The sequence below is a fragment of the Syngnathus floridae genome, chromosome 18 (assembly GCF_059516105.1).
Source record: "Syngnathus floridae isolate MCC-2025c chromosome 18, RoL_Sflo_1.0, whole genome shotgun sequence".
Taxonomy (NCBI): Eukaryota; Metazoa; Chordata; class Actinopteri; order Syngnathiformes; family Syngnathidae; genus Syngnathus; species Syngnathus floridae.
Window position 1 is genome coordinate 3,872,426 of NC_142430.1, and position 12,029 is coordinate 3,884,454.

Genomic DNA, 12,029 nt, shown 5'->3' on the forward strand with positions numbered 1-12,029 from the left:
TCAAACAATACAGAGGATTTATTTAAAATATGCTCTTTAAAAATATCACTGTACTGACAACAATGATATTCACTCACATTCATTGAAAGCCAGCAAGCACAAAAAAAATAAAAACAAGTGTGTAAGTACAAAATAAATTATCAAAAAAAGGGAATGTGGAATTTATATGGCAACAAAAAGTAGTAGTAGTAATAATAATAATAATAATAAGAGACTAGAGTGAGATATTGACTTTCTGGAATTACGGATAAAAAGGCAAAACTACATTTAAAAAAACATAGGTAACCCTGTGGGCCAACAAAAAAAAAACAAGCTACAATGACAGACGTCGTGTTTCAAGCCTTACAGAAAAATCATTTTTAAAAAAACACAAAATAAATTATAACAGAAGGGTGGACAAAGAGATGACATGTATATGGCCACAACCCCACAACATGTTTTATGACAAATATAATAAAATCTTTAGTGTGTGTGTTTAAGGACAATGTTTTAAAATATTTCTTTCAGATATATGCCTGGCACATGTTTAGTGTATTAACAACAAATGTAATCACACTGAATACCAGCAAATAAAAAAATTGAAACAGTTCAGTATCTTTGACAGGCTTCTGTGCTTGCTTAAAAAAAAAAAAAAAATCAAAATATAGAATCATGTTGCTGTATGATGAAGCAAACAGGAAATTATTTTGGAGTGGCCAAGTGTGTCTCATGTGAGGAGGATGAGGACGACAAACAACTCGTATTTTTTATCACTGACCTGATAGCAATGATATTAACAGCAGCCACAATAGCACTTGTTAGAAAATAATACATTTGCATACTTCTGCTTCAAACGGACGCTGGCAGTCAATCAAGGAAAGGTTTGCCATGGCTCGGATCAAACCAACGCACGCATGCACGCACGCATCGCGATCGTGCACACTTCACTTTGTTTTCGCTCTTTTGCGGTTTGCCAAAACGTGTTTGCTTGGATGAGGCAGGAAAAAAAAAAAAAAAAAACGGTAAATGATTTCAGCAATGTGCCTTCCCGTGTTAGTGTTGAAATCAATCCAACAAATACGATTGATTAGCTTGGCACACTTTGCACATTGTGTAAAAGGCTGCCAGCAGAAAGAAGAGGAAGAGGGCGTGGCCATTTCATCTGCCATAGGTCGAGAAAGTCGCCTTAAATGAATCCTCAGATGATTTTTTATCTTTGTCTGAGGTGGCAGTAAATAGCTTCGAAAGTGATTTTCCACGCGAGCTTGCAACGTGATCCGATAAAAGACGAGGGCCGCTCCAGAGCGGGACGTGCTCAGACCCGGGCAGCGGACGAGCCCATTTCTACAGCATTAGCGGACAAAAGTGATCCACGAGGCGACGACACGAGGCAACTCAGAGAGTGCGAAGAACTGCAGCCTCATTCACTCGTGTGTGTCAACAATTTGGGGGGGAAACACTTTCCTTTGTATTGATGGGTATCTGAAATTAATTCCAGAAGCATCCAAAATTGTGGCTGGGGTGACGCGCTTCAAAGACATTCCGGAAAGTATTGACATGGCTTCAATTGGACACTTGGCCAATGTTGAAGCAAAAGTGATGCGGTGCTTTCAGGCTGCCCGATGCTGCCGGGCGCAACGAGTCCAAAGCAAACCATCCGGTCCGGCTGCGCATTTCAAGTCGGCTTCTTGTTTCTCAAGCAAAACTATACATGAGGAAGAAGAGAGGGGGAGTGCATCTTTGTTGTGTTCATCAAGTACAAACTTTTTTTTTTTTTTCTCTCCTTGTTTTGGATTTTTGTCAGTTGTTTTCAAAGAGAGACAGGAGGTCATCGTTGCTATTGCTGGGGAGGCCGGGCGGGTCCAAGTAGGACAAAAGCTCGTCCGGGTTGGCCAGCTCTGGAAGAAGCTGCGGTAGGAGTAAGAAGATGGGAGAAAGACAAAATGAACAATGGTGCTTGCAAAAGTGTGCACATCTTCTTAAAACCGAGGAAGCTTGGGTGTTCAGGTGGGAAGTTTAAATGGAAGCCAAAACAAACCAACTTGAAGTTCTTCTGATTACCATCAAAGGTTTAGCCACGCCCACCCCAAGGATGACAAACATCCGTCTGACCTGTCCATCTTTCCATCCACTGGACATGCATCCATCGCTCCATGTCCCACAATTAAGACTGCTTGCGTATACCGGCGCTACTCACGTCTAAAGAAGGTTCGGGCATGTCCGAGCCGGCCTGGCCGTCCAAACTGCTGGAAGCGTTGAAGGTCAGGTCGCCATGAGGGTGGTTGTTTGCACCGGGCTGCTGCTGCTGAAGAGGAGGAGGAGGGGCCGGCGGGGGTTGCCGCGAGGGTGGAGGGGGTCCGCCATGGTGGAGTTGTTGCTGTTGCCCCGACTGGCCACTTGAATGCGGCGACCCGTGTATGCTCTGCTGCAAGGTGCCGTGCGGCGGCTCGTTGACTGAAGGGTGAGGTATCTGCAAAAGAGACACATACCTCAGACACGCTTTTGGAAATGGTCACCAAGGGCAATGATGGAATTCCAAAACCAATTCACCGAGTCGGGCACGCTGTGGGAAAGAGGCTTGTCGACGGTGTTCATCAGGCTGCCGGGCAAGTCGGGCTGGTGCGACAGTTGAGGCCCGTGCATGAAGTCGTTGACGGACGTGGCACCCGGTGCTCCGTGCGGAAACTCAAAGTTGCCGTGGTAACTGTTGCCTAGGGGAGCGCCGGGCCACACGTCAGCCGGCTTTGGAACGGCTCCCGCTTTCTTTGCAGGCGGGCAAACGGCCTACCTTGAGTGGCATATTCGCCGTTGCCGGCGGCTTGCTGCGAGGGCCCTGGTCCCAACTGAGCGATCATGTCGGTCACGTTGGGCATTATCATCTGGCTGGGGCTCATGGTCTTGAAGCGCTTGGCCAGAGGAGCGTCCGGGTCCTCCTTGATGTGGATCTCAGACTTGATGGCCACGGGCCGCCAGCTACACGTCGGGTCGATCGTCACCTCCTCCAATTCGGAGCTGAAGACGCATTCGAAAGGAAAATACTTTATAGACCAAAAAAAAAACTAGTAAGGCTAAGGATGTTGTCTTTACTTTTGAATGGCGTTCAAGATGCCCCACATATACTGGTCCACCTCCAGCCCTTCCAACAACGCCGTTTTACTGGGAAGAAAAAGAGAGAGAACAAAAAACCCTTCAATGAATCAACCATAATGGACCACTTTGACCTCTTTTCGGTGATCAAGCGTACTTGCACACAGGACATCGCCACGTGCCTCGCTCGCAGTTCAGTTGGAGATACGATTCCAAGTCGAAACACTGCAAAACATTCCCATCATAATCATTCTTTTCTTTTTTTTCTTTTTTCTCCATGCTGGCGGGTCACTGGCCGCACCTGAACATGCTTGCAGTCGTGGCCTCTGGCCGGCAGCTGGATTCGCCGGAAGGTGATGGGACACTTGAGCGACACCTTGATGGCCGTCTGCTCCACACCGTCCTCGCCATTGAGCCCGGCGTTGCCCGAGGACGAGGCTACGCTGCTGAAGTTCCTCTTGACTTGACAGCAAGGACAATGAGCAAACATAACACACATCAAAGTCAAGTCAAAGCGGCCTCCACTCTTCAGCTGGACTTCAGCTGTCGGCGGTTGTACCTTTGGTGATGCAGTGCTCGGCCGGCAAGAGCCTCTTCTTCAGCAGACCCTGCAGGACGGAGCGGACCGACGGCCTGTGGACCAGCTGTAGCACAAACAAGTGCGACTGCGGGAGCAAATGCAAACGTTGAGCAAAAGCAGCCCGCGCGGGACACACCGGTACCGGCGGGTGCGTCTTTGCACTTACACAGCAGCAGGCTGTGACGGTAATCTGGATGGTGTTCCTGCCCGGTTGGCAGACATGCTTCAGGTGCAAGGGCTTGTGGGAGGTTTTGTTGTCTCCGCGCTCGATGGTGAGCGGCGTGGCGTTGACGCTGACCTGCACCGAGGCCGGCCAGTTGGTGTTCATCTGCCGGTCCTCGTGGTGGTAGCATTTGAACTGCAGCTCCAGGTCCGACCTGGAAGCGGATCTTTGGATTCATTCTCAAGGCCTCAGCCAAAATGCCGGAACGGCGGTTCGCGGGTCCAGGTCTCCCAAAGTCTTACCTCCACATGAGCGTCTGGTGCACCGAGGGCCGTAAGTGGAAGACGTGATTGCTGACTGCCAGGTTGTGCTCAAGCCTGAAGGGCTCCAGAACCACCCCGTCGCGCACCGGGAAGGTGAGGCGCAGCTCCTCGTTGTGGTTGGCTATTCAAGAGGCGAAACAGTCAGACTGGTCGGCCGGTCGCAACACCGAGGCCAAGTTTCTCTCTCGGTTGCTCACCGGGCGGAGGAGGAAGAGCACTAATATTTGGTTTGATGTCAGGAGGAAAGGGTGGCTTCACATCCTGACTGGGTGATGAATATGGAGGGATGTTGCTTCCCGGGGTCATCGGAGGGGTGGGGTTGCCCGGTACTGGGGAGTGGGGGTAGTTGCCCATTGGTCTGGGTGGCTGTAGGGAAACAAGAGGGAATACGGCATTTGAAAGCAAAGCGCAAAAGCTAGCATTGCTAGTGTCATTGTGGACTCACCCCGTTCATATTAGCCTGGCCGTACTGAAAACCGCTGCCAGAGAAGTTGGTGCTTTGGCCGTTGAAAGACGGCTCTTGCTTTTGTGTAAAAATCAAATTTTAAAAATTAGAATATTTTCCCAGCAGTCAGTATTTTGCATTTGCAGTGTAGTGCACCTTATAATACTGGCCGCCCATGGGACCAGTGGGCGGCGGATATTGGGAGTGGAGCGGCTGTCCCGCCACCCGCTGGCCGGGGTAGTTGCCGGGTGGCAGTGGCCTGGTGGCTGTCGGGTACTGGCCCTGTTGGCTCGGGAACTGGTTGTTCGCTCCATACTGCTGGCTCCCGTAGTTGGGCTGTGATTTAGAGAGCCGTTCAAGCAAATCAGCAAAAAAAAAAAACTTTCAGCAAACCTCTCACCTCGCCGGGATAGGGCCTCTTCATGCCCAGCACTGGCATGCCTTGTGCTTGTGCTTGGGCTCGGGCTCCGCCGTAGCCTTGCTGGGGCATCCGTTGGCCGTGGCCTCCAAAGGGACCCATACCTTGGCCCCGTGACTGGTTCATCCCCATCGGCGGGCCACTCATGTTGGATGCGTTCATGCCCGAGGCCATGTTCCCGGGGAGGGAGGCGGGTCCACGAGGTCCCGCCTGGCTCATGAACTGGCTAGTGTAGGCCTGATTTGGTGCCATCTGGAAGGAGGAACTCATCTGGAAGACAAAATAGGGCTCCATCTGCACCCGAGAGGCCTGGAATGTTTGGTTACCGTGTTTGGGCTTACCGGTCCGTACTGATTCATGTCCTTGTTCTGAGTTTCCTGAAGGGCGGCGACGGTGGCCGTGGCGGTGGCAGTTGCCGTGGCGGCAGCGGCGGCAACGGCAGCAGCAGCGGCCGCCGCTGCGGGCTGGCTGAAGTCTGACGGCGGACGCGAGTGTGGAGGCATGCCCATGCCTCCGGGTCCGGAATTGGGGCCCCCAGCATAGCTTCAAAACACAAATGCCACATATTGGCTGGACTGGAACCTTGACTCTTACTCTTTGGCACTTCCATTCATTTTAAAGGCAAAAGATTATTCAAGCGGTTTGCGTTCACGTTAGCTCGGGGACAATTTTGAACTTACTTGCCAGCAAACCCACCCCCGCCAGGGTAGCCGGGCCGTCCGTACATGCCCTGCTGCAGATAGGCCTGGTTGGCGTTGCCTTTACCGGGGAACTGCTGCTGAGCACCGCCGAAGTGAGAGGCATTCATCCCGGGATTGGGCGCAGTCATCCCCGACGCCATCGGGTTGCCGCCTGGGTTCATGGGATTGTTGCTGTTGCTACCCAACACCTGGAGAGGACACAGTAGGCAGACAGGCTTCAAGGTCAGGTTGACGGCCGCTCGCCCCCTCACGGGACGGGAAGCCAATGGTCACCTGGCTCTGCGAGGTATTGGTGACGCCCCACACGGTGGTCACCACCGACAGTGAACCCGGAGGCTGATTGGCATTCTGTTGCCAGGGAACCGAGTCGTAGGGTGAAGACCCGTCACTGTGGGGAAAAGCAAACGCACCAGACCCTTCTTGTGAGCCTTTCACTAGCGACGGGCGCAGGTGAAATGTGACGACGGTTCTGAGGAGACTGACCCATGCGAGAAAGCAGGCTTCATGGAGCTCATGGGGGGCTGCATGGGCACTTTTCCAGAGGGATCGTTCTGCCGGCTCTTTTGGTGACGCAGCAGGAGGAGGCGGCCCAGCTCTTCGCACCACGACGACAGAAGAGCTGCAAGAGAACGCAAGGAAGCACAAGAAACCCGTTGATCATTTGGTCTCGACGGGAGGGCCGGGTGAAAATGCCGAGTCGTCCGTGCATGCTAGCGAGGAGTAGCTCCTTCCCACATTGGAGGTGAACCGCAAGCCGCGCTCGCCGGCCTCGACTCCGTGCGATTTATGTCAGCAAGTACGGAAACGCGAGCGAGCCACACAAATTTGTCGACCAACAAAGTTTTGATAACACCCAAGATGGACTCACTGAGAATACGAACGCAGGATGGGCGCAGCTCCGCACAGCAGCCGCCCATTGGGGAGATCGTTCCCGTTGCTGCCAAACGGTCCCGAATCTCCATAAGCAAAAGTTGCTGGCGTATCTGTGAGGGCTACAGCGATAAAGTGCCGAGAGTCTGGCCGGGAACGCTGCCTCAAATAGGTCAACGCGACTCACAGAAGATAACGGAGGCCATTTTGACCCCCTCGCACAAGTGGGCCAAATGGGCCTGTCGGCTGTCACGGCGGCCGGAAAACCAAAGCCAAGACGCTCCCTTGGCTGCCTTTTCCACCGTGTTGTTTGCATTCTTTTGCCTTTTCGTTTGTCACAAGTTGTCCAGAGTGTCCGAGCAAGCCATCAGTAATTGACTTCGGGACAAATTCAAACTGAACAATGTTGTCCTACAAAGCAATCCAAGTTTTCATCTTGCACGTTGCTTGCAGGACAAACAGGAAGCCGCCAAAGCACAGATGATGCACAAAAGGAGAAGGCATCAGCTGAGACCGAGGCGCGAGTCGGCTTTTAAAATCTCGCAGCACAGCGAGGACGTCAAGAGCTGCCGGTCTCGCCCGCTGACAGCGCCCTTCCCAAACATTCTGGCTCCAAACCCCCGCTGCCTTGCGCCCAGGGGCTCTGCCTCCTCGCTCTCTCCCGCCGTGTCCGGCGACTGCCTGCACAATGCGCATCAATTATTCATGGCCGGCCGGCCAGCTTGTGGATAAGAAGAACAGGGTGAAAAACAGAAGCAACGACGCCGGTCACAATGGAGCCGGTGGCTCCCGTGCACGCCAAATAGCCCCGAGAGAGCCCGACGACGGCAAGGACTAGCACACTTGCGGGAGGAGCCATGTTTGTAGTCCGAGGAGAGGAGGTGACAAATGATTGAAGGCTCCGAGACGAGGAAGGCCGAGGCGAGAGAGAGAGGCAAGCGAAGGCTCATTTCCTCACCTCCGTATTGATGCGCCTTCCTTTTTTCCGCTTAGCGATCCATTGTATGCTCTGCCCAGACACACAATCACATCCACTCTCGCTGGCCGGCGAGTTCGCACACACACACACACACACACACACACACACACACACACACACACACACACACTCGCTCGCTCACTGCTGCGTCCGTCGGTCCGCCGGCAGCACAGAGCCTCCTTGCCAGCAGGCAGGCAGGCAGGCAAGCGGAGGAGGGGAGGCGAGGCGAGGGGAGGGGAACAAGGAGAAAAGGAAGGGAAAAAAATGCAGGCAGCTCACATTTCAAACTTGCAAAGAGAGGGGGTGGGGCCAAATGTGCTAGACTGTCTGTGCCTTGGCCTTGCTCCAGTTACATGCCCCCCCCTGCGTGCAAAAAAAATTATAGTGACTGTTCTGTGAGGACAATTTCATCCATCACAATAGTAATTAAAGGGCAATGCAGGAGGAGGAAGAGGAGGTGGCTTAGTGGTGCTGTGGCTTCCTGTTGGGAAAGGGAGGGGCCAATTAGAGCTCATCAGGCTTGGATAAATAATGACACAAGCAATATTGACACAACAGGCACCTGTGTGGAAGTTTTGGTTTTTTTTTTGGATGAGATGTGCCTCTGACAATCGCACCACGTTTTTGTGGTTGCGCCTGAAAATAGTTCCAATAATAACGGCAAGATAATTGCGCAACTAATTGGTCGGATTCACGGTTGGATGCACGGCTTCGGTCGTGTTGCTCCACTGATGCCAACGCGGGTGACCACCGTCCGAGGTTACTCCTTTTTATCTTAAAAAAAAAAAAAAAAAAGACAAACGAGACTCGGGCTGACTGATTACCTCCCTGAATAGCTTGCTTAAGCACCCCCCTGCCCCCCTTTCACAAGGCAGGAATTCCAAGAGCCTGTTGAGGCGCAAACAATCAGGAGCGTACCATTCCCCCAAAGCGGTGATGAAGGCTTTTGCTTTGGGGGAGACAAACTGTACGACGACGCTCGGGCGTTCACCCCGGCCCCCAATCATTTGATGCCCTCCGCACAATCACGCATTAATACAAGCGGCTAATCTGGCTCACAAAGAGGTCACCGCTGGAGCCCATCCCCCACCTTCTCCTCCCCCCGGAGCGCATCTATTCAAGCCGTCGGTTGTCCGACTCACTGAATGACACGGCGGGATTTTCTGCTCTTGTCAAGAGCGGCTTCAGTCAACGCTAAAAAGCAAATCGGCTCAAGTACGACACACGCAGATCCAGAAAAATCTACTTTTGGCCAAGATTCTCATTTAGTTGTGCACAGGACAGCCTCAACGGGCTTCACCATCGTCAAGCGTGGTGCCGGCCGGCGTTGATGTTTTTCAGCCTTGGTTGCTGAGTGATTGCGACAACCTGACAAAAAATGCAACAGGACCCGAAATCGTCCTTTTTTGAATGGTCACTTCATCGATTTGAATTGCTGATGCGCCCCCGTCAAAAAGGCAACACAACTAAGGCCAAGTCTGGTCACATTCCACAACAGGATTCCCACCTCCTTCAAGTTTTCTGGGAGGAAATAAAAAGTTTGGACACCCGCGACTCTCGTTGCTGGGCAACAGCACCGCTGGGTGTCGGGGGGACGGGTGAAGGGCCATCTCCCTGGCTGCCACAGAAGCGTTTTAACTACCTCCTTCACGAGGGAGGGGGAGCACGCTTTTGGAACGCGGGTGAGCTCGATTTTGGAAACCACGCTGAACCACAACAAAATGGCGCCTGCCTTCTTACCTGCCGACTTGGGCGTGAACTTGTCCCGGTTGGCAGCGCAGACGGCCAGCAGTCGGTAGCCCAGGTCCAAGTCGAAGCCTTGCTGTGCCGCCACGCGGCTCACCACCTGAACCGGGCGAGACAACGTCACGCAAAGCTGGAACTCCTTCTTCAGGGACAAAATGGCGGCAAGCTGGAAAGCGTCTGGCGTGTGGCCTTACGGTTAGACAGCCCATCAGGCTCTGCTCAAATGGCCGCTGGAATGCTCGCGGGTCGCCGCACCAGTCCAACAGCTCCGTCGCCGCCGTTTGGAAATTGGACGGATTTTGTAAGTGCTGCACACGTAGGGCCAGAACAAAAGAAGAGAGAGATAAAGACAACAAAAAGTCAACTTTGGACTTTGTCCTCCTATTTCTTCCCGTTTAGACCCGAGACATCCGTCACGTCAAGATTGCTACAGGCTTTGTCCACATCGTCGCCAGATAAGAGGTTGTTTTTCCACACAGCCATCTTCAGTAAATTGTCCATCACTTCAACAGCCTCCAGTCATTGTTTCCAAATGAAATTAGCGTCATTCCTCAGCACGGAGAAATTAGTGGCGCAATGATTTGGGGTTTTGCTTTGGAGTGCGAGATTCAATCAGGCTGACACATTGCAATTTCCTCCACTTTATCATGGCTTTTGCTGCTAATTCATCATTGCAGCAACAAAATCAATTTGTCCGCTGGACTGAGCGGAGTCAAGGGGGATGGAGGGGGGGGCTACTTAGGCTAGCGTGTCACCTTTCCCAGCGTGTGACACACAATGAGCCCTGCCTTGTTTTCCTTCCTGCTGCCTTTTCTGTAGCACCCCCCCCCCCCCCCCCCTCCTCAAAAAAACCAGACAAAGCATATCTCATTCCCCGGCCGGCGTGTGTCTCACCTCACCTGTTTGATACACTGCAGCCGGTCATTGGTCTGCTGTATGTGTCTGTCCATGGACGGGATGGAGTTCATGTCGCTCGCCCCTCGGTGGCCCCCCGCTGCTCTACCGGCCGCCCATCAAACTGCAAGACAAAGAGCAGGTCGAATGATTTTGAATTTGCCAGCGGATGCGCTTTGCACGGCCCTGCCCGCTCGGTCATGTTACGCCACAGCCAGCAGGTGTCTCCACGGCCACAGCTTGCTCCTTGCTTCTCTCTGCCCTTGGCTTCACTCCCAGCCTTGCTTCTGGAAGATCACGCTTCCTTCTCCAAAAAATTGCTGATCCTCCAGCTCAAACAAGCATCGGCCGTCGAATCCTTCCCAACTTGCAAATAAATGCTTGTTCCTCAACCACTTGACAGCGCACGAGGGGCGCTGTGGGGCAAGATGGCGCTAGCGAGCCACACAGCCGCCTGGTCTCCGCTAACGTACTTAAGAGCAGCATCACTCCGGGGGTGCCACACTTCTGCGACGGTGTGTGAAACAAGCCCGTCAACACACACGCGTTGCCGGAAGGTAGCGAGGCGGCTCTCGTGTCGCCACACGTGGGCCTCGAGGTGACGTGGCCGTCCACCGTCGACAGGCGAGACGCGTGACTAATTGCCGCCACAAAAGCCTCAATGCTGTGTGTTTAAGGGTAGGCCCTGACTGGAAGGAAGACCAAGAGGAGGACAAGGAGGAGGAGGAAGCGTCTCGTCAGCATGGTTTTAATGAGCTTCGATTGCGCAACTCCGGACGACACTTGCCTCAATTAGGCAAACCCAAGTCATCAAAACACAAATCGCATAGCTTTGAAGGTTTTAGCATAATGCTAACAAACAATGCAAAAGGCCATTAACAGGCAAATGAACTAGCGGGGAGGGGGGGGAGAGATCCTCCCCCTGGTCGCGGTGGTCCAGGTGTCTTCTCGGATCGAGACAAGGATGCATTTGTTGAGAGCAGAAAAAAAAAAAGGAGGATAGAAATGTGGATGACTTCCATTGTTGCCTCCCAGAATGTGGCCTAATCCTCCAGCAGGCTCCATCCAGAGCTGGCACGAAGGATAATACGAGACTGGACACTTAACCCCCCCAACCGCATGTGCACACTCACACCTCCCCACGCTGCTCTTTAACAGGCCTGGGAGTGGATTTCTTGTATTTAATGTGCTTCGGTGTGCAGCGGCAAAATGTGAGTGAGGGCGGGTTCACGCGCACACACTTTACCAACGGCCCCCCCTCTCACCACCACCTGCTCACATACGCATCGCCTCCTGAAATTCCTGTGGGAGCCCCACACGTCCAGAAGCACATGAGATTGTGCAGCCATCAGGTGCATCTGCAACGTGATTGGAAAAGCAAAGGCAGAGAAGTGGCGGTGGGGGTCGCTGGTACAAAAAACGACAACTTGGCGAGGAAAACAAGAGGGCCACAGGCAATATGTCTTCTCTAACTAAGTTTAACGTTTGATATAGCCCCGCCTTCTCACCGCGATGGAGGAAAACGCACTCGTGCACAATGTCGGATAATGTCATCTCCAGACAGAACCACTTTGCCCCACAATACATGGTGGACACATGGCAGTAGGATCCACTGCACGCTAATGCCCGGATCTGACTGGCCAGTAAGCTCCATTAGCATACAAACACCCGTTTGCGTTATTGCGGCAGCGCTGACAATTTCCTGGATAATTTAGCCAAAAGATGCGCCGGCCGATTGCCAGCGAGGCGCCGGACGTACGCCGTCTCTATTTACTCTGCAGCTGGCCACTTTTCAGACTGCAATGCTTCCTGGGGGAGGAGAGGGGGCGGGTTAGCCAAAATGG

At 52.9% G+C, this 12,029-nt stretch overlaps 1 protein-coding gene across 6 annotated transcripts in view; it reads right to left on the reverse strand.

The window, feature by feature from the left end:
* LOC148382279 (zinc finger MIZ domain-containing protein 1-like) overlaps positions 1 to 12,029 on the reverse strand; it is a 26,480-nt gene continuing 14,451 nt past the window's right edge. For 4 of the 6 annotated variants that reach the window (XM_088360486.1, XM_088360485.1, XM_088360484.1 and 1 more), the window contains 21 exons: positions 10,190 to 10,309; positions 9,486 to 9,613; positions 9,286 to 9,391; positions 6,180 to 6,315; positions 5,970 to 6,084; positions 5,676 to 5,884; positions 5,337 to 5,538; positions 4,978 to 5,265; positions 4,734 to 4,913; positions 4,578 to 4,655; positions 4,330 to 4,498; positions 4,112 to 4,253; positions 3,813 to 4,023; positions 3,626 to 3,731; positions 3,368 to 3,528; positions 3,224 to 3,291; positions 3,067 to 3,135; positions 2,768 to 2,991; positions 2,530 to 2,690; positions 2,177 to 2,449; positions 1 to 1,887 (listed from right to left, as the gene is read on the reverse strand). In XM_088360486.1, the coding sequence (XP_088216612.1) occupies positions 1,780 to 1,887; positions 2,177 to 2,449; positions 2,530 to 2,690; positions 2,768 to 2,991; positions 3,067 to 3,135; positions 3,224 to 3,291; positions 3,368 to 3,528; positions 3,626 to 3,731; positions 3,813 to 4,023; positions 4,112 to 4,253; positions 4,330 to 4,498; positions 4,578 to 4,655; positions 4,734 to 4,913; positions 4,978 to 5,265; positions 5,337 to 5,538; positions 5,676 to 5,884; positions 5,970 to 6,084; positions 6,180 to 6,315; positions 9,286 to 9,391; positions 9,486 to 9,613; positions 10,190 to 10,259 (3,204 nt within the window). In that variant the 5' untranslated portion in view covers positions 10,260 to 10,309 and the 3' untranslated portion in view covers positions 1 to 1,779. Of the gene's footprint in view, positions 1,888 to 2,176; positions 2,450 to 2,529; positions 2,691 to 2,767; positions 2,992 to 3,066; positions 3,136 to 3,223; positions 3,292 to 3,367; positions 3,529 to 3,625; positions 3,732 to 3,812; positions 4,024 to 4,111; positions 4,254 to 4,329; positions 4,499 to 4,577; positions 4,656 to 4,733; positions 4,914 to 4,977; positions 5,266 to 5,336; positions 5,539 to 5,675; positions 5,885 to 5,969; positions 6,085 to 6,179; positions 6,316 to 7,524; positions 7,748 to 9,285; positions 9,392 to 9,485; positions 9,614 to 10,189; positions 10,310 to 12,029 lie in introns of those variants that run through there. The other 2 variants (XM_088360487.1, XM_088360488.1) reach the window with 2 other exon arrangements.